Source organism: Dasypus novemcinctus, chromosome 5 (assembly GCF_030445035.2).
Source record: "Dasypus novemcinctus isolate mDasNov1 chromosome 5, mDasNov1.1.hap2, whole genome shotgun sequence".
NCBI lineage: Eukaryota > Metazoa > Chordata > Mammalia > Cingulata > Dasypodidae > Dasypus > Dasypus novemcinctus.
The window spans coordinates 19,672,276-19,694,170 of NC_080677.1; the positions used below are offsets into that span (position 1 = coordinate 19,672,276).

At 40.6% G+C, this 21,895-nt stretch overlaps 1 protein-coding gene across 4 annotated transcripts in view; it reads left to right on the plus strand.

Annotated features, from left to right (window-relative positions):
• Window positions 1-21,895, plus strand: part of VPS41 (VPS41 subunit of HOPS complex) — a 247,119-nt gene that overhangs the window by 217,779 nt on the left and 7,445 nt on the right. For all 4 annotated transcript variants that reach the window (XM_058296762.2, XM_058296764.1, XM_058296761.1 and 1 more), the window contains 3 exons: window positions 1,498-1,552; window positions 3,547-3,687; window positions 5,038-5,174. In XM_058296762.2, the coding sequence (XP_058152745.1) occupies window positions 1,498-1,552; window positions 3,547-3,687; window positions 5,038-5,174 (333 nt within the window). The remainder of the gene's footprint in view (window positions 1-1,497; window positions 1,553-3,546; window positions 3,688-5,037; window positions 5,175-21,895) is intronic.

The window sequence follows — 21,895 nt, forward strand, 5'->3', positions numbered from 1 at the left end:
CCTTCTTTGCCTTTGCTACAAAAATATTACAATATCACTATAACTATAGTCTATAAGTTGCAATGTCCGTTTATTTTTAAAGTCTCAATTGACATCTTCTAAGGTCCAGGCATGACACACAGCTCTGGGCTCAGAGCACACATGGTCCCAGAAGACAGGAATTCAAGATATAAGGAGCTGAGCTGAGAAGTGCAGTTGTGATTGAGTTCTCTGAGGGCATGTCCGGGGTGCAGTGCAAGGGCCTCCTGGGATCTGACCTGCTGTGGGGGGCCAAGAGAATACTGGTCTTAAGTATTTGTTGGGGATGAAAGGTGGGGAGTGACGGCAGCATTTCGGGCAGCGGTGACACCGTAGAGAGATGAGCATGGTGTGAGGTGAAGCCACTCGGAGGACAGGGCCAGAGCTGGGTGCCTCATAGGCCGTGCTCAGGGGTCTCACCTTGAGGCTGAGCAGAGCGATGCAGCGGGCAGGTTCCGTGGGAGGGGCCTGAACACCCAGGTCAGATGCCACCTCTTCTGTGAAGCTCTTCCCACGGGGACACCTCCAGAGTTCAGAGTCCCTGCTCAATGCACATGGCCCTCTGTGCATGCTCCCCTGGTGATCTGGTTTTGTGTTGTCACCTGTCTGTCACCCCTTCCCCAGGCCCGTGCTGCCTCTCCTTCTCCTGAGCCGCCGCCTCCCCTCTTCTCCTCTTATGTCGTCATCTTTAGCATTTGTGCCATTGCTATCACTGCATCTTTATCTAACCTTCTGGGTTACTTTCTGGGACCCAGCAAAGAGGGTATAGTAAATGTGTACCCAGTCATTTGGAACTGTTGAATTATTTAAAAACAAATAGCCCACCTTTTTTTTTTCCCCCACATCCAAGGAAATTTTGTCACCTGCATAGTCCCCCCTTTCTCTACTTGAGACATGACTTCCTCCTTTTTGATCTCCTTCCTTGTCAGATGTGTTTTTCCCCATCACTTTTGACAGATCTTTGAACAAAATTCCTTTTTAAACCCTGCAAACTGACAATGGAGATATTCCCAGTAAATTTACTTATTCGTACAGCAAATGTTTACTGAGCATTTAGTATGTTCAATACTGGGAAACTGCAACCATGAACAGAGCAATACCCCTTCTTTTGTGGCGCTTACATTCCAATGGAGGGAGGGGAGAACAGGGCATAAAATAGGATAAAGAGAGAAAGCTCAGAGTTCCTTTCTGTCAGCGCCTCACCTTCTGTCTTTTTTCTGGAATTTTCTGCTTTTCTTCTAGTCTGATTCAGCTGCTGCTATAAGATAGTGTAGCATCTAAAGCCCCTCCTGAGAGGTGGGTGAGTGCAGCCACCGGCAAGACCTGAAGAGACTTGGTATTTGGTTTGCTTCCGTTTTGCTTTGTTTTTCGAGGAAGGCAATGGAAAATTATTCCAAGCTTATAAATTTAAGTGGCTCTATTAATACTTGTTCTTGTTTGGTAACCCATAGTAACATTTTTACCCTGCTTTTATCAAAGGCTCTTGAGATCTGTCAACAGAGGAACTTCGTAGAAGAGACGGTTTATCTTCTAAGTAAGTAGGCTTTATTTGTGTTGGTCCCTGAGAAACAGGGTAACATTGTGCTAATGCTTGTATAAGAATGAACATTAGGCTTCAGACCAAAGTAACACAGAAATTAGGCCTTATTTTGTGCAAGAATTTAATACATGGAAAAGAAGATTTCATAGCACATTGGAGAAGGAAAAATTATTTTAATAAATATTGTTAAAAATAACCTATTAGCAATCTGTAATATACAAGCAAAACTGAATTAACCCACACCTCACAACACAAATTGAAATAAATTGTAGATCAGGCTGATGAGTTATTCATGTTTTAAAATTCTAGTTATCATATTTACCAGCTTTTTGGTAGAAAATAAATCATCCTTTTTAAAAAAAAATCACACCCTGAAACAACTGGAGGAAATGGAATTAAATATCCGTGTTCTAGAGAGAAAAGAGCATTTCAAGTACAATGTAGCTGGTGGTGGTTCCCCTGTCTGCTTCTCCTACCTGTACATGTGTGATGGTTTTTGTACTGTGCACAACCAGATGCACAGCTTACGGTCTTTTCACATTCCTCCACAGTGACCCACTTTCATAAAAGCAGTGTCAGTTTTTCTAAGGAAGCTCTAAGCAGATGTTCACATCACAGACCCCCCTTCGCCAGCAGCATGCGCACAGGGACCATATTACACATTTCCCCAGCGTCGCTCCCCTGCCTCCCCCACTAGGGTGTCCCCCTGTGCACCCTTTCCTCATACAGCTCTCAGGCTCATGGCTCCTTTGGCCTCCAGCAGATCTTCTAGACCCATTCTTGATGGCAGATTCATGGGAGCTCTCAGGAAACCCAGAACCTTGTCCACTTAAAGAATCCCCCTTCCTCAGGAGAGAGTGCATGTGCCCTTTGGGCACTGTGCTCTGTTACTTGAGATGTTCTCGAAGTTCTCTTTGCAACCTCAAGCTACTCATTAATTTACCTCTTCCAAACAAATACAAGAAATAATCTGGTAGAGTAAATTTTTTTCAACATATTGTTTTTTAAAACTTTGGAGAAACTTATAAAGGAGAAAGAGTCTGATTTTATAAAAACTTTCAAAATCTTTCATTTAAAAAAATTAGCTGATTTTTTAAAAACATAAGCTGTCTGGAAATAATTTGCTCTACCAAGTACTATAGAAGGGATAACAAATGGGATTTTGTTTTATGCACAAGCCAGCCATTATCAGTTGATAATGGCCACCCATAGGGAGAAGGATTCTTGGGTCAGGTATGAGCTTGGCAAGAAAGAATGCCAAGATCCATTACCAGTTGCTGCCACAGGCCAAGGGGCAAGGGTGGCACACAGCTGTGCAGTTTTTGTTCCTCTAGCTGAGGAAGAATTTCTACATGTGCTGTATTAAAAACTCATCATACTTGTTAACAAAAACATGGACATGCTGATCAATCAGTGCGCAAAGTGTGTGAAGATAATTAACCAAACTGAAGCATAGTTGGTAAATACTCTGGTAATTAAGCTTGCAGTTGGCACAAAGAATAGAAAAGGGGCAGCAGAATGACTCTCAGACCTTTGACATCTCAACTGTATTGGAGTGTGAAGGTATTAACATGCAAAAGAAATAGAGGTTTGTTATAAGGAAGTTCAAATCTGACAGAACTGGGTTCAAATCCCAGGTCTATTATTTGGTAATTGTATGATCTTGGCAAGTTGCTGCCGTTTCAATTTCTTCTTCTTTTGAACAGAGATTATTAATAGTGCATTCCTCCTAGGATGGTAGTGATAATTAAACATGTAATTCATGTGAAGCCTTTAACTGAGTACACACTGCAAAATAAACACCCAGTAAAAAGGAAATGGTGATTTGTTGCTATATTATAGGTAGTAAATGTGAATGTCACATAAGAAAATGTGCTTTTGCCTTTGCTCTCAAACTCATAAAGAAATTTAGAGATGTGCTCTTTCTTTTGAAAGTGTTTATTAAAATATCTTAAATTAAGTCCTCCTCGTGTCTGTGCTATACCTAGGCCGAATGGGCAATAGCCGAAGTGCCCTCAAGATGATCATGGAAGAATTACATGATGTTGATAAAGCAATTGAATTTGCCAAGGAGCAGGATGATGGAGAACTCTGGGAAGATCTGATTTTATATTCTATTGACAAACCACGTAAGCGGAAAAATTCATCTGCATTTATAACTTTACACTCAGTATAACTGCTTATATCTAAAGTAAGAATGATCCCAAGTCAAATTGGGTTAGAAAATATTGTGAAGTATCTACAATTAAAAATAATATTAATAAAAAGCTAGGTAGCTTGTAACAGTTTCCTATATGAAGAAATCTACAGCCTCGTCACTGGGTTACCTGAACATGATAAAAAAAAAACAAACAAGGGTTTAATCTGATAATATTAACTGTATCCCCATGAAATTTATTTTTACCTATTTGTAACCAAATTTAATAAATGTTATCTAGGTTTTTTTTGTTGTTGTTTTTCTATTTTTACACAGGGGACATTTATTTTTAAAGTGTATAGCCTTACCAGTCTCTTTTTAAGGAAACATATAACTGTTTCTGGATAGTGACCTTATTTGGATGTTCGCTATTACAGTGTTTAGTCTCTCTTTCCTGCCCTTGTAATGCTCTGGGTGCCGTTTTATTAGCGTGGCATCAGGGGTCTATGTTTGTTCTCAGCTGGCGCTCAACTTGCTCCTTTGCATTGGGCCTCCCATTTTGAAAAGAAAATAAATCAAAGCTGTCACCCCAATAGTAACCCAAGTCCTCTTTCGAGGATACAGAAATGATTCAGAAACCAGCAATAGTAGTTTAAAATCTCCTTTTTTTTTTTGGTAGGAAGATTTCTCTCTTTGAAGATTTGTAAATTCTGGAAACTGTTTTTATGATTGTCTTCTTAATAAATATTACAAGAAAATAACATTATTAAAGTCAGTTTCATATTAAGGTTTTTATATGACCACCTATCTTTATCTGGATATATAATTTAGCTTATGAAGGTTGTAGTTTAAGAATTTTAAAGGGGGCAACGTGGGTGTAGTGGAAAACATCATGATCTTTGGAGTCTCTGGGTGTGAATTTAGGTTCATTACTTGCTAGGTGTGTGACTCTGGATAAATTAGTTAACCACCCATTTCCCTTTTCTGTAAAACGAGGACAAATAATATTCCTACCTTGCAGAATACTGGAGAATGTGTATAACAGATAACCCATAGTAAATTATCAATAAGTTATGGTTGACCCCACGCACACTTGATGTCACAAACTCTGTTCGGAAGGTAAGTAATCATTTGCCTTCCACCTGTTTTTAAACTGTTAACATTTAAACTCCCCTTTATGTGATGAGGAAAGAGAAGGTAAAGGAAGATGAGTTCTTGAGAAGTTAGAATTTGAATGGTTTTAACACTTAATTTCAAGGAAATAATTTTTGCTTTGGGTACTTTTGGCCTAAAATTGTGCATTGCTCATATGTTCATAGTTTCATGTGGGTTTTTTTTGCAGCATTTATTACTGGCTTGTTAAACAACATTGGCACGCATGTTGACCCAATTCTACTGATTCACCGTATTAAGGAAGGAATGGAGATCCCAAACTTGAGAGATTCCTTGGTTAAAATTCTGCAAGACTACAATTTGCAAGTAAGTATCCTTTCTTGGACAGTGACCATGTTGAGTGAGCTGACTGACTACCAGATAAACATTTCCAGGGTTTATGTTAGATACTGTTCAAATACTTTCAATTTGATATTAAATTGTATTTAGGCTGTGATATTTGGAAAACTGTTCAAATAGAGAAAATAGAAGCATTGTCCTTTTAGGAAGCTATCTTAATGTTCAACTATCCCCAAATTTTCCTTTCATGCTGAGCAGGCATTTTTATATGTAATTTGTGTGGTAAATATATTACAGCAGTAAGGATGTGAAAGTAGTTATGGCAGCTATTAGGGCAACCCAAACAATTTCAAGAGAATGAGTATCGTGTCCATTCATGGAAATTTTTTAAAAAATGTTTTTCAAATTGTTTAATAATTTTCCTTGAAGCCACTCAGTAACCCATTGCCAGGAACATGTTGGAGCACAGAATTTCATTTAATCTTTGGAGTGTTTTCTAGAATAGTACAACCTTATTATCCCCATCAATTCAGAATTTGTGATAAGAGTAATGGGATCCATTATTTTCATATAAATAACGTGCAAATGAAAAGCTTCCTAATCTTTCCTTAAAAAGACTCTAACATAATTATTAGTATTTTCGGTATGCTGGTAGCTTTTATAGGACCTGAAACGCTTTAAAACACGTTTCCTAAAAATTTACTGTCCACTATTTTATTTGAAAATGAGTTTTTGTTATAATAAGGCCAATATTTCTTTCCTGGAAGAAAACACAAAGATTTTTGCAGGTAAAACCAAACGATAAGGTTGTGGGGAAAGGGATGGTTACCGAGGTAAGAAAGGGGAGGAGCTTTACGATGCGGATTTGTGGGGTCATTTATCACTGGGTTGGGTGAAGAGTAGAGGGAGGACTCCCTGCTGAACTCAAGGTGGCAGCTTCTGGGAGGAGGCAGGGTGATAGCCTCAGGGACAAGGCGGGGTGGCAGGAGAATGCAGGGCACTCCAGCGCAGAAGCACTGGTCAAAGAAGAGAACAGAGGGTGCTGTGTCCTATGAGCCACAGAAAGGAGGCTCTGGTGTGCTGGAGCAGTTCTTTGGTCCATGCAAATTGTCTATCAAAATGTGTATTGAACTATAAAGATATATGGGTATTTATTCATAAGTTGAGAAAGGACATATCATACTTTATAAAGCATAAACAAAGATTAAAAGTCATCTTAGGACAGGGGTTCTTAACCTTTTTTGTTCCACGGACCCCTTTGCCAGTCAGGTGAAAACCATGGACCCCTTACTAAGTCCACATTGTACTGTGCATTATTTAATAAATGTATCGTACTCACACCAACATATCCCACAAGAATGGTTTTTTGAATTTCACAGACCCCTGGTTAAGAACCCCTATCTTAGGAAGAAATAATATTAAAAAGTTACTTTTATTTTCTACATTAAAAAGAAACCCAAACACTTTTTTTCTTTCTCCGAATACATGTGTTAATTTTAATTTTGATATTGAGATTTATTAGTGTTTTTTTTAAGTCTTGTTTTAACCCTTTGTAAAATAGCAATTTAAACATTTGGTTTAAGGCCCTTAGTTTTTCTGTTGTTTTATTTTGTTTGTGTTAATTCCTGGGCCTGAATTTTTAGCGTGGTACTAGGGATGCCAGGGCTCTAGAGATACAGAAGGCAAATACTATTCATGTATCCATTCAACAAATGTGTATCAGCACTTGCCAGGTGATGGAAAACATAGTGACATGGCCCTGTCCTGGTGAAGCCCACAGAATAGTGGAGAAGGTGGGTGATTCCCAGCCACCACCGTAACACACGAGGAATTCTACCCTTGGTTTTAATGGTCATCATAGCTGAGAAAAGTTACCCTGCCAAGATCCGGGTGCTAATTACTAGCTGCGTTTTTATTTCATGAGAGTTTAAAACGCAGTCAAAAAACTCTGAGAAAAATCAGGTTAGATAAACCTGATTCCAAGTTTAAATTGTACATGTGCAAACATCATTTTTAGCAACAAAATTGCATAAATGATGGGAACATTTCTAAGCCTCTGTTTACCAAAAGATTTCTCCATAGACCATTTTTTGTTTTAAAACTGTTACTTCCTTACTCACTATTTAAATGCCACTTTATTTATTTACTTTTCATTTATTAAATATCTGCTGGGAAACATGCTGCCAGTGGCCATTGTCATTATTTCATAATGTGAGTGAAGGAAAGCTCGACTGCAAGGAGGAGGAATGTCAGCTCTGCCTTGCTTGTTTTCCTCTTATGCTTGCCTTACTGTTATCCTCACTTGACAGTTTATTTTTAGGAATCTTTTCAGGCCACCTGTTCATTTTGCAAGGATTTGTTTAGTTTAAAACTTGACGGTATCTCTCCACTTAACTGGGCACGCGTTGACTGCAGCTGTCATACACTGTGCCCTGGGAGTGACCCGAGACCCGAGGCAGCCCTGTCGTCCCCCACACTGTGCTGCCCCCGTCCCCTAGGGAGACCCGCCGTGTACTGAGTAAGGGGCTGGAGCGACCCGGGGCAGCCCTGTCGTCCCCACACTGTGCTGCCCCCGTCCCCTAGGGAGACCCGCCGTGTACTGAGTGAGGGGCTGGAGCGACCCGGGGCAGCCCTGTCGTCCCCCACACTGTGCTGCCCCCGTCCCCTAAGGAGACCCGCCATGTACTGAGTGAGGGGCTGGAGCGACCCGAGGCAGCCCTGTCGTCCCCCACACTGTGCTGCCCCCGTCCCCTAGGGAGACCCGCCGTGTACTGAGTGAGGGGCTGGAGCGACCCGGGGCAGCCCTGTCGTCCCCACACTGTGCTGCCCCCGTCCCCTAGGGAGACCCGCCGTGTACTGAGTGAGGGGCTGGAGCGACCCGGGGCAGCCCTGTCGTCCCCACACTGTGCTGCCCCCGTCCCCTAGGGAGACCCGCCGTGTACTGAGTGAGGGGCTGGAGCGACCCGGGGCAGCCCTGTCGTCCCCCACACTGTGCTGCCCCCGTCCCCTAAGGAGACCCGCCATGTACTGAGTGAGGGGCTGGAGCGACCCGAGGCAGCCCTGTCGTCCCCCACACTGTGCTGCCCCCGTCCCCTAGGGAGACCCGCCGTGTACTGAGTGAGGGGCTGGAGCGACCCGGGGCAGCCCTGTCGTCCCCACACTGTGCTGCCCCCGTCCCCTAGGGAGACCCGCCGTGTACTGAGTGAGGGGCTGGAGCGACCCGGGGCAGCCCTGTCGTCCCCACACTGTGCTGCCCCCGTCCCCTAGGGAGACCCGCCGTGTACTGAGTAAGGGGCTGGAGCGACCCGGGGCAGCCCTGTCGTCCCCACACTGTGCTGCCCCCGTCCCCTAGGGAGACCCGCCGTGTACTGAGTGAGGGGCTGGAGCGACCCGAGGCAGCCCTGTCGTCCCCCACACTGTGCTGCCCCCGTCCCCTAGGGAGACCCGCCGTGTACTGAGTGAGGGGCTGGAGCGACCCGGGGCAGCCCTGTCGTCCCCACACTGTGCTGCCCCCGTCCCCTAGGGAGACCCGCCGTGTACTGAGTGAGGGGCTGGAGCGACCCGGGGCAGCCCTGTCGTCCCCCACACTGTGCTGCCCCCGTCCCCTAGGGAGACCCGCCGTGTACTGAGTAAGGGGCTGGAGCGACCCGGGGCAGCCCTGTCGTCCCCACACTGTGCTGCCCCCGTCCCCTAGGGAGACCCGCCGTGTACTGAGTGAGGGGCTGGAGCGACCCGAGGCAGCCCTGTCGTCCCCCACACTGTGCTGCCCCCGTCCCCTAGGGAGACCCGCCGTGTACTGAGTAAGGGGCTGGAGCGACCCGGGGCAGCCCTGTCGTCCCCACACTGTGCTGCCCCCGTCCCCTAGGGAGACCCGCCGTGTACTGAGTGAGGGGCTGGAGCGACCCGAGGCAGCCCTGTCGTCCCCACACTGTGCTGCCCCCGTCCCCTAGGGAGACCCGCCGTGTACTGAGTGAGGGGCTGGAGCAATCTGCATATTAAAATATGAATCAAACTTAGGATTTCCCTTATTTTAGATTAAAATTGCATGCAAAAATATTTTATTCCCACACCCAGAGAATATTCTCAGACACCCCTAAAGCAGCCACTCTCCTAGAGGAAAAAAGACAAACCTCTTCAATGGGGGTTCTTAACAATGGGCCAATGAAACTGAATTGAAATTTTAAAAAAACAAAACAAAACATTCTTATGGGGATGTGTTGGTGCGAGTGTGGTATATTTATTAAATAATACACAGTATAGTGTGGATTTAGTAAGGGGTCCATGGTTTTCACCTGACTGGTAAAGGGGTCCGTGGAACAAAAAAGGTGAAGAAGCCTTCTCTACACTCTAGCGCTCCTTGCCTACTACCTCACCTCCCTCCTCCCCTTGGCAAGAACCCTCCAGCTGAGTCAACCTTACTAACCCCACCAACCCCGCACTCACTTTCCTGGCCATATGGTTTCCCCATACCAAGAATACTCTAGAATGTCCTTCCAGTTCCTTCTCCTGGTTCAGGATCTAGCTTAAACGTAATTCAAGTCTGCCTCTAATTTTACATTCCCCTTTACTTCATTTCTTTTCATTTCTGTAGACCCTTACAGAACACTTAGTCCTGAGGGATAAGTGCTGGTGGTATATGGCAGTAAAGAGGCAACTATGTCAGCGAGTGATTGCAGTAGCAATTGTAGTGCTGCAGTAACAGAGGTATGTGCAGTGTGCGGTAGTAAGAGCTCAGTGAAGGCAGCAGTAACGCTTATCCCAGAAATCCTTGAAGCCTCCACATGCACAGACTGTGAGAATCTCGGAAGTTCGTGCCCAGAGGGCTCTCTTGTCTCCAGGCTAAAAGCAAAAACCCTCTGCTGAAATTGAGAGGTTTGGATGACAGGTGAAGGAGAGTGTGAAAAAATTAAAATAGATGCTAAGGAGGAGGAGAGAGAAAGCTGATTGAAGACAAATAAAAGATTGCTGATCAGCATCAAAGACCTAATTGACCTTGGAAACCCTCATTTCCTGGTAACTCTGTTCCCCCATGATCAAACAGCATTCTCCCACTGAGCTCAGCAGCCAGAGGTAACAAGGGAGGGAACTTATTAGCACATGGGTTCAGGAATTAGGGGATGCGGTGGGAAAATTAATAGGGTGAAGAAGTTGAAAGAAGATTGATGGCATCAAGAGCAGATGTAGGGAATGTAAAGGAATGAAAGAGCCGGAGGGACTAGAGGTTGTAGCCAGGTATTGGTATTAAAATTTCAAACTGGGATTATTGTGCACATGTTGAAAAAGTGGAAGGCAGGTAAATGTTACTGAGGTAGAAGCGTTGAGAAATTGTGAGGCCAGAATTCACGGAGTCATCCACGTGGACAGTGGGGAATGGGGAAGTTGGGGTGAAGCTGTAAGTGCGGTTCCAGCTTCTCAGCGAACTGGGCTGTGAACCCAGTGGCCCACCAATTACTGCAGGTTTTTTGCTGGATAACACAACTTTAAAGGAGGAGAGGTTTTTCATGAAGGTGGGGTATGAGAACAAGGGGTCTTCACTCAGGAGGACTTCATGGGAAAGAAATGGGTATTCAGGTAAGGCAAATAACTAGAGTACCTATTCTGCAAAAAGCTTAAAGATATACATGTACCTCTTTACGGTCGAGTTTGGAGGTGTGCAGATGACCCAGGAGAAAGGTTTCAGAGGGATAATGAGAAAGGCAAGGAAAGAAATAAAACAGGTTAATAGAAGAGGTGATGTGAGGAGCTTGTGTTTTGTGCAGTGCCCTGGAGATGCAGAAAAATGGTCCAGGCATGGAATTATCTAATTCTGAGGCTTGGAATTAGGTTTGTTGAAAGTGGTTTCAGGGTCAGCCCTTATGAACCTCTGGGAGTGAGCAAGCCTGACGACGATCTAAATAGTTTTGGTTCTTAACACCCTGGGATGTGCCTGGATATGCTTGAAGTTTCAAGTACAGATTTGTTGAGAAGTCATCTAGGTGCATCTGAAGAACTCTTTCCCTGGGGAGGTGACTAAATAATTACCCCTTCTGTCCTTCAGCTGTGGTGTGTAGAGCTTGGCCTCAATGTTGAAAACTGTACCTTACTTTTTTCAGTCTCCACAATGCCTAGGAAACAGAGCCCATGAAAGCCCCACACTTGCACCCTAGATTAGACCTCAGATATCTCATTGAGGGATGAAGAGGGAAAACGTTATACGAGGACAGGCTGTCCAAAAATTCCAGGGAGTGCTTCTTACTCATATAGAAAAGAATTCAGTTCTTTTTTTCCCTATAAAGTTGCACTGTCTCATTAATGACCATTGTATTTGTTTTCTAATTTTCTTTTTTTTTTCCTCTAGGCACCTTATTAGGGGTCACTGTAGTAATAACTTAAATCTACCTGTAGAGTACTTTACAGCCTCCAGAAGTCTTTCTTTTCATTTAATGCTGTTTAGTCTGTTTCTATTTGTGTTTCATAAAATTATAGTTGATTTTCACCTGTTCTCAGTTAGCAAAATAAAAAATTGGCAATCCTGTTAATTCCAAAAATCCGTGGAAAGTTTTTCAGGTCAAAATTTTGTGGGTCTGTCACTGACCTTCTCACAGCCCTTTATTTGCTAATACGCATTGGGAATCTTTAATGGTGAGATTTATAAGAGAATACTGGATTGCTGGAGATACTTTGGAAGATTATTCATCAGTCAGTTGTTAATTCAAAAGGAGAGTGTACATCACTATTGCAGGGTGATGGGAATGTGGAGAAGCATGGGAAAGCTACAATTGGTGTGATCTATAGACTTCGATTAACAGCAATACTATAATATTTTTGCATCAATGCCAAAGCTGTGCTGTGTTGATAATGGAGGTATATGGAAAAAGTGTGCCGAATGTATGCTGTGGACCATGATGGGTGATAATGTCTGATGATATAATCTATAAGAAATGTTCTACCATGGTGTGCTGTTGTATGGGAAATCTACACATCTGTATGATTGTTTTGCAAGTTCACAACATCTGCAACAAATATATATATATATAAAATATAGTGTGGGTTGGGGGGAAAATACACCAAATATAAGGACTCTAGTTGGTAGTAATATTTTGACGATACTCTTGCATGGTTTGTAACAAGTGTTTTACAACTGTGCAATGTTGGTGGAGGGGTGATGTATGAGACCCCTGTGTGACATTATGTATGTTTATTTTGTAAGTTCACAATCTTTACTATACACTTACTGTTTTTGCATATTCATGTATGAATGATATACTTCAATTAAAAAATGTTTTTATTTTTAAAAAAGGAGAGTATAGAGCAGGGATTCTTAACAAGAGATCCGTGAGCATGAATTGAAATTCAGAAAAACATTCCTGTGGGGACGTGTTGGTGCGGGTGTGATATATTTATTAAATAATGCACAGTGTAGTGTGCCTTAGTAAGGGGTCCGTGGTTTTCACCTGCCTGGCAAAGGGGTCCTTGGAACCAACAAGGTTAAGAATCCCTGGTGTAGAGGAAGTTTTGGAAAACAAACTTAAAATGAGCAAGTCTTCTTGTTTCCAAGTTTCAAGGTTACTAAAATTGACCGACTTTCTTCAACTAAAGCTTAGCATTAGGCATGTTAGATGTCTGTGCTAGAGTTAAAATTAAGGAAATAATATAATTAGCCATATTTTTAATATTTGTTTTTTATTTTATTATTATGTTTTATACCTTGTTACATGAGTATTTACCAAACAAATTTTAACAGCTTCATGAAGTCAATTACATTTAAAAAAAAAAAACTCCAGATGTTTTTAGATCTGATTTCAAGGACAGGCATCATTGATTTGAGATAAATTATTTAGAAACAATGTGGTATAAATGATATTTCGGTTTTTACAATAAACTGACCACAGTTTCCAAATTTTTTTTAATGCTATAAATTTATCATTTAAATCCATCCTCACATTTATAGTGTTGGAGACTTTTTTTATCCTCAAGGATTGCTGCAGCTTAGTTCTTAAACACTTCTCTTGTGATAATTTTGTTTGACAATCATTTCATCTTCAGAGCAGTCCTTTAGGAACTACCATCCCCTTTTTACAAGTGAGGAGATTGAGTAAAATGGTAAATGATTTGTCCATCTAGGAAGGTGATGAACTGGGTTTCAAACCCAAATCCTCTGACTTTTTCGTCCAGGACTGTATTAACTCTCACAACCACAAGTGAAAACCACAAAGAAATCTGCTAATTAGTTTAGTAGGTTCTTAATTTTTCAGATAGGTAACATCTTTCGGGGGGAAAAGAAAGAAAAAGCAAACATTTTTTAACTTGTTCCTGAAAGAGGCAGCATGGTGAGATGCAGTACTCTGCTAGTACTTGTGAGTCCCTGGTATGAGCCTGAGCTTTTAAATTAACTGTGTCACCCTGAACAAGTGATTGCATGTCCTTGTATCCCCAGAAAAAGGAAAGTGAAAGGGCAGGGGTTGGATTAAACCTCAGGCTCAAAGCTTTAGGACTACATAAATTCATAAAGCCAGCTTGATGTAAGGCAAAAGGTGCAAAGCTGAATTACTTTTAGGCTAACACCTGTCTAGTTATATTTCTCTGTCAAGAGCAGCATTTTAAGACAAGTTGTCATTCAGCCTCAGGACCTGGTTCGCGTCCTCTGATTAAATGATCTCAAAGATCTGTCCAGAATCCTGTGGTTTTGGAAAAAAAACATCTTGGTCATGTACACAGCCTTTAGTGCACCATCATTGCAAGAATTTCTCTGGATTTTTGTTATTGTGATGATTGATCCACTGTCTTTTGATACAGTGTGTGCTGTGCAGAACGTCCCACAGATGTTCTTCTGGTGGTCCTTGCCACAAGCCTGTTTTACAGATGACAGACTTGAGGCTAGGAGCTGCTAAATGATTTGTCCAAATCATCAAATCATACAGTGTAGAGCTGGGATTGGAAGCTTTGGATCCCAATCCCAGCTGTGTACCTTCTGTATGATGTTCTGCCTCCTAAGATTTGGGGCTTTTATTTCCTTTATTTTTCTCTCCATAGGTATTGCTTGTCATTATTCTTTTTTTTTTTTTTTTTTTTTTTAAATTTTGAAATACTTTCAAACTTACAGGACAGTACAAAATACCAACACCATACAGAGAACTTCAGCATACACTTAACCCCCCAGATACCCAGATCCACCAATATTACCATTTTGCCACATTTGCATGTCATTCTATCTATCTGGCTGTCCATCTGTAAGTATGTCTATCAGTCCATTTTCTAAACACTTGAGTTTAGTTCATGCTCCTTGAACACTTAATACTTCCATGTACATTTCCTAAGAAAAAGCGTATTCACCTATGTAACAACCTTAAGTGCAGCCATCAAGTTGAAAAAATGTAAAATTGCTATAAAGTTTATAGTCTGTATTTCAGTTTTTGATTTGTGTCCCAATCATGTCCTTTTGAGCCTTAATTCCCTCCCTTATTCATTCACATCCAGAATCCACTTATTACATTTAATTGACATTGTCTCTTTAGTTGCCCGCTCTTTTTTAATGGTGGGAACATAGGTACAACATAAACTTTCCCATCTCACCCATGCCCAAGCGTACCATTCAGTGGGGTTAATCACATTTGCAGTATTGCAGCATCCGCACCGTCTTCCATTACTAAAATGCTGCCATCTCCCAAAGAGAAACCCTATACCCATAATGCATTAATTCCCCATTCCTCCTCCCCCCTACCCCTGGCAACCTGTATTTCAGTTTCCGTCCCTGCGAGCTTGTGTATTTTCCATTAGTTTCTTTGTTGTTAACCGAGGGATTAAATTTAACATCCTAAATCTATTAACACTTGTTTTTGCTTTGATACCAACTTAACTTTAATAGTATACACAAACTATGATCCTGTATCCTTCCATCCCCCCACATTTATGTAGTTCTTGTCACAAATTACATATTCATACATTGTGAGTTCCAAGCCACCGATTTAGCATTACATTTTATGCATTTGCGTTTTACTTCCTTGTTTTAGTTTGCCAAAGGCTGCCAATACAAAATACCAGAAATGGGTTGGCTTCTGTTATGGGAATTTATTAGGATAAAAGTTTTGAGGTTATAAAAATATCCAGATGAGGCATCATCAGAAGTGCTGCCTCACACAGGTTGGCTGCTGGTGATCCTGGAGTCCTCTCTCACACTGTGGGTAAAATGGCTGCTTTTCCTCTTCCCTCTCCTCAGTTTACATAGGGCTCCAGTAAAGGATTAAGACCCACTGTGGGTTCCCTTATCAAAGGCCCTTAAATGAGGCAATCTAATCAAAGTGACCTAACCAAAAGCTCCCTTAACTGAATCTAATAAAAAAATCTATCCACAATGAGTTTACAGGTACAAGAGGTTCACTTTAAGAACAGAACTTTCTGAGGCCCACAAAAGACTCAAACTAGGATGGTCCTATAGGAAGCAACAAATGAAGTTACAAACAAAAATAGTGTTAATAGTACAGTAGTACTGCATTTATATTTACTCAAATCATGACCATCTCCAGAGATCTGTATTTCTTCATGTGGCTTCAATCTATTATCTATTGTCCTATCCACTCAACTTACAGAACACTCTTTAGCCTGTCTCATAGGACCAGTTTAGTGGTGGTAAAACTCCCCCAGCTTTTGTTTATCAGGGAATGTCTCAATCTCCCCATCGTTTTTGAAAGACAGTTTTGCCAGATATAGAATTTTTATCTGGCATTTTTTTTCAGCTCAGCACTATAAATATGTCTTCCCACTGCATTCTTGCCTTAAGGGTTTCCAATGAGAAATCAGCATTTAATCTTATTGAGGCTCCCTTGTATATGACTCATTGCTTTTCTCTTGTGGCTTTTAGAATTCTCCATCTTTGGCATTCAGCATTTGATTATAATATATCATGAGGTGGGTCTGTTTAGGTTATTCTCTTTGGAATTCATTGAATGTCTCCGATGTGCATATTCATGTCTTTAGTTAAATTTGGGACATTTTCAGCCATCCTTTCTTTAAATATTCTCCCAGCCCTTCCTCTGTCTTCTCCTTTTATGACTTCCACAATGCATATGTTGGTATGTTTGAAGGTGCCACACAGCTTCATCAGGTTTTGTTCACTTTTCTTTGTTACTTCTTCTCTGCTCCTCAGACTTGATCATTTCAATTGTCTTTTATCTTAAAGTTCACTGATTCTTCATAAACTCCAATCTTCAATTGGAGCTCTCTAGGAAATTTTTTATTTCTTTTACTATGGCCTTTGGCTCTGGTCGGTTCCTTTTCATAATTTCTCTGTTAATACTGTCTTTGTTTCCATGTATCATTTACTAATTTCCTTTAGTTTTTGTCCATGTTTTCCTTTAGCTCCTTAAGCATATTTAGGACCATTTTTTAAAAGCCTTTTTCTGATATGTCCCATGTCTCCAATGGGAAATCTGATTCCCCCATTGATGGTTTCTTATGCCTTAATCTTTTCATTTGCCTAGGCCATTGCTTACTGTTTCTTTGTGTGTTTTGTAAACTCTTATTGAAACCTGGATATATTTATATTTTTAATGTATTACTGCTTTAATTTAGACTCTGTGATGTCTGTTCCTTGAGCTTGTATCCAGTTAATTTCTTGAATACCAGGAGCTAACAACAACAGGAGGGAAAAAAAGAGAGAGGGGGAAAAAAAGCTCAGTCTTGGCAAATTTACCCATGCAAAGACTCTCCTTTGGAGCTTATCTAAACAATGAGTTTAGAGTATAGTTTGATGCCAAAATGTAGGGGCCTCCCTGAACCTTTCTATGCATGCATATTCTCTTGGGCATGTGTATTGGCCCTAGGAATTTCCTATTGACTATGTTTCAAATTTCCCCCTTCCCTAGGGTTCCAGGCACTGTACTATATGCTCTATAGCCAACAATCCTTTGTCCCAGGCAGCCATAATTTGGCTGCTCTCCCACAGCCTTCTACATGCGGGGCAAGTTCTGGACGGTGAGTCCCTTAGACCACTCCCTGACAGATTTGGCCACATATACATGCTCCTGTCATGCTCATGGGTTATTGTGCTCCTTCTGTAACTAAGACCAGGGATCTGCACTGGGAGTGTGTGTCAGTTCCACACTGAGCAGGTGAATAGATGGGGTAGGGGCCAGCCAGGGCATCATGAAATCCTACCACTTTTAAGTTTGCTTTTTCTTGGTTTGGCACTCACCCTGTTACTGCAGACCTTTAAATGTTTTCTGGAACTTTGAGAAAGATATTTCTGCCAAATTTTACTGGTAGTTTAAAGCTTCTGTGGGGAGGCAGAATCCTGAAGCTTTTCAATCTGACATCTTGATAAGGGCAGGGCATTATTCTCATTTTTTTTTCCAAGTTAGTAAATTTATTTATTACAGAGTATTTTAGTTTCTTTGCTGCTGAAACAAATATTATATAATGGGTTGTCTTAACAACAGGAATTTATTAGCTCATGATTCCAGAGTCTAGAAGGCCTCCCAGGGTTGGTATCTTCTGGTTGGCTGGCAGCCTTTGGGGTTTGGCTTTTCCATCACATGGCAATGCATATGGTGGCATCCATTTCTTTCTTCTCTGGTTTCCATTGACTTCCAGCTTCTGGCTGCTCCCCATGGCTTTCTCCATGTCCAACTTCCTTTGCTTATAAGGATTCAGCCATGTTGGGTTAAAGCCCATCCTCTTTCAGCTTGGGCAGGTCTTAACTAATAACATCTTCGAGGCCCTATTTACAAATGGGTCCACACCCAAAGGACCTGGGGTTGGGATCTGAACATGCCTTATGTGGGGGACATGGTTCAATCCCCAACACAGGGGTATGGGATAGCAGTTCTAAAACTATATGTATGTTGGGATTGAGGTGATAAATTCATATATTATGGAAAATAATAAGATATAGTTTATCTGAGAATGTCTTGACTTTGTCTTCATTCCTGGAGGAGTTTTCATTGTGTCTAGAATTCTGGGTTGACAATTCTTTTCTTTCAGCACTTTGAAAACATTGGGCCACTTTATTCTGGCCTCCATGGTTTCTAATGAGAAATCAGGTGTCATTCAAATTGTTTTTCCCCTTAGTAATAAATCATTTCTCTCTGACTGCTTTCAAGACTTTTTCTTTGTCATTTGTTTTCAGAAGTTTGATATGTGTCTATCCAGTGTGGGGTTTGATCAGCTTCTTGAATCTTTAAGCTTATTTTTATCCTCCAATTTTAGAACTTTTCAGTCATTATTTCTTTGATTAGCTTTATCATCTCCACCTTCTTTCTTCTAAGGTATTGTTCATTTTCTTTTCAGTGTATTCTCTTTGTTGTTAACTTTGGGTACTTCCTAGTTTTATCTTCAGGTTCATTGAAGACTTCCTCTATTCACATTATTCTCATTTTTTATTCACAGTTTATTCCATCTGCACCTACGAATGGGATTAGGATTGTAAAGTTTTGTTTTTGTTTGTTTTTTAAAGATACATAATTTTTTCATCAGCTACTGACCTAGGAATATATTGCTCAGCTTTCTTTCCTCCAGTTTTCAAAAATGTTAACAAATGAGGAGTTAACTGTCTATTGAAAATAAGGTCAACCTGACCTGATGAGATAAGAAAAATTTACCATGTACTGTTCTTTCTCTTGGAATAGAATATAGATCCTATATACATGGTTTGCCATTCCCTATAATCAGATATACCTACTTATGATTATGCTTTTATTTTCAATTCAGCTATTTGTATAAAGTATCTTAAGAGCTAAATCTTTTTTTTTTTTTTTTTTTTTGGCACTCTTGCATTAGTTTTCATGCTTATGGCACTCATTCTCCTTTCTACTGTATTAATGACATTAAATTCTATATTCATGCCTTGTAATATGTGTTTCATGTTACCTTTTTCAGTGAAATTGAAAATTACAAATGGTGCTGTTCCGTGCGTCTCTCCACATTCTGTCTTGTGTATTTCTCATTAGTTGTCCAACTGGTATCATTGATATTCATTGTCATGGCCAGTTACCCTAAAGGAAAATACAGGATAGGCACAAAAAGGTGTGTAGGCAGCCTTTTGTCTCTTAAAGAATAGTGAACATGGTATCTGCTGACCCAGATCCTAGTCCTGGCCTTGCTGTTATCAAGCCAGTTGATCTTTGGTAGAGCGCATAAGCTTACATAGTTTTAAGTGCCACCCCTGATCTGCTAGAGTAGAATCTCTTGGGAAGGACTAGGAAATATGACCTTAACAAATAACCTTGACAGTTCTCATCCAGCTAGCGTGGCACTTGTCCATAGACTGGCATTTAGGTACCTTGAGATAGATGATCTCTATAATATCTTCTGACTCCAAAGTCTTATTAGAGTCATTTCATAAATATGCCTTTATATACTGGGTGTAGGTGCATAATTAATGTTAAATATTTTCATGTAAGACATCCATAATTCTTATTTTTCAGCCTGTAATAAAGTAGCTTAGATTTTCACATTTTAATTGTTTTTAAAATGCCATATGTGTGATTGTTTATAAAACACTTATTTAAATGTTTGAATAGCTACTGTGTTGGACACCGGGATAGATATTAACAGATCCTCAGCCCATGGTATCTTAAGCCTGGAGAAAAGTAAGATGCGTTCTTCCCCAAAGCAGCTCATGATCTGAATTAATGTTTCTGGTAGAAGGAAGAAGCTTTCATACTTCCATTTTGTTAAACTTTATTCCCCCTCCCCCATCACCAAAGTAAAACACCAAAAACCTGGTAAATAGACTCCAGACATCTTCATGCTTACCAAAATTATTTTCCCCATATTTGCATTTTCTACAGTCCCCATACTTATAAGATTTCCCATATCTCTCTACTTGGATATCCAAACAAAAGAATTAAGAGAAATAGTGACTTCTTTCTTACTGCCTTTTTTAGACCCACATGGGTTTGTTTTGACTCATGGTAAACATGCTCTTATTTTTCTCCTAAGGGAAGAAATCCCTAACATAAACTTTTGAGAGCAAATGGAATTTTTTTCCTTCCAAATTTTTTGAGTTTGGTCTCATCACAGTTTTTGGGTGACATAGGTGGCCTGTGACAACTAGCTATAGCTTTTTTTTTTTTTTAATGCTGTGTTGATTTTTTTTAAGGATTTATTTTTATTTTTATTTTTATTTATCCCCCTCCCCATCACTGCTTGCTTGCTATCTGCTCTCTGTTCCACTCGCTGCGCGTTCTTCTGTGTCTGCTTGTCTCCCTTTGTTGCGTCATCTTGCTGCGCCAGCTCTCTGCGGGCGCGGGCCAGCTTGCCTTCAAAGGAGGCCCTGGAATGCGAACCCAAGGCCTTCCATGTGGTAAACGGGAGCCCAGTCGGTTGAGCCACATCCACTTCCCAAGCTATAGCTTCTTTTTAATCAATTTGGTACCTGCATACTTTATGCTATTGTATTTATAAGATAGTTCTTAAAAACCAGTATGAGACTTTAGATTCTCCCTATGTTTTCCTTCTTCTCTGCAGTTAACCATCTTTAACAATAATCCCAAGGAAAAGGGAAGGTTTTTCTAGTAGAATGTGAGGCCCCTAGCATTGCGGTCTAAATAATGGATTCTAAATTAGGAGAAATGGTTTCCCTGTGTAGCTCTGGTATCATTTTTGGGGCTTTGTAAAGCCAGTTAGCCAGAATTTGCTATTCTAATGATAAGCATTGCTGTATGAACAAGGCAATGTCAGCAAAAAGTTCACCAACTTTCAGAGAATGTTTTAAAATACAAATTTCAGAGACTTGGCAATTTTTTATGGCATGCTTCCCAGGGCAGCTGTTTCTAACAAACCACAATAACTTTGCTGATATACAGTTCTTTAATTGCTTTGTAAAATGTCTGTGAGTCTGGTGCTTTGTATTTGGTTGGAATTATTATCAAAGATGTAGTACAAAGGAATCAAAAGGATGTGTCTTATGCCTGAACTCTTAAAATTGGGAGAATTGTTGACTTTCAACAGCTACGTTATGAATACATTCTTATTTAAATTTACTATAGTACAAAGTGTACATGTATTTAATTGATTATAGAAGCTACAGTTGGTTGTCTTGAAAGCAATGGAGAAGTAATAAAGGTCATGTTAATAAAATATAGAATATAGAAGATTTAGAACTACGGAGGAAAGCAAAGTAAATTAGGAGTGGTCAAGTAGGGTGTAGGAAGAAGTTGGCCCACAGCCTTGGATAATCTTAGAAAAGTAGAGGAAAGTCCCATAAGGAATATGAATCTCTGAAAGATGGTAATATTGCACTTTCTAAACGAAGCCTAAATATTTTTTGAGAGGAAAACTAATGCCATTTATAAGTTTAGGAAAGATCAGACAGTGGTTTGCCCTCTGTGGAACTTCTAAAACAATATAGATTACAAAGCAAAGGCTATCATGGACCCTCTTATTTATCAAGTGGAGAAATTATTTCATAGAGAACAGGATAAAACTGTTTAAAACTGATTTTTAATCTCTTAATATGGTATCAGAGGCATTTCAATACAGAGAAAAGGATACCAGGGTAAAACAGTAGAAAACAAGTAAGAAAGATTTTGCCAGGTAAAAACCATCTTGGTCTTTGAAAGTTCAGTAGGTCTACTTTAGGAAACAAGGTCTACTTTACAGGGATCCTTAAAACTTTATGCTTATATGCTTAATTTCTGTAGTCTACAGACATTCTGAAGAGATCACAAAATATTTGCACGTTCTGTCACATCTGAGAAAAAGATACAATATAGCAACTAACATAGCCAGGAAAGAGAAGGTCCTTGCAGTAAGCAAAGAATAAAAAAATT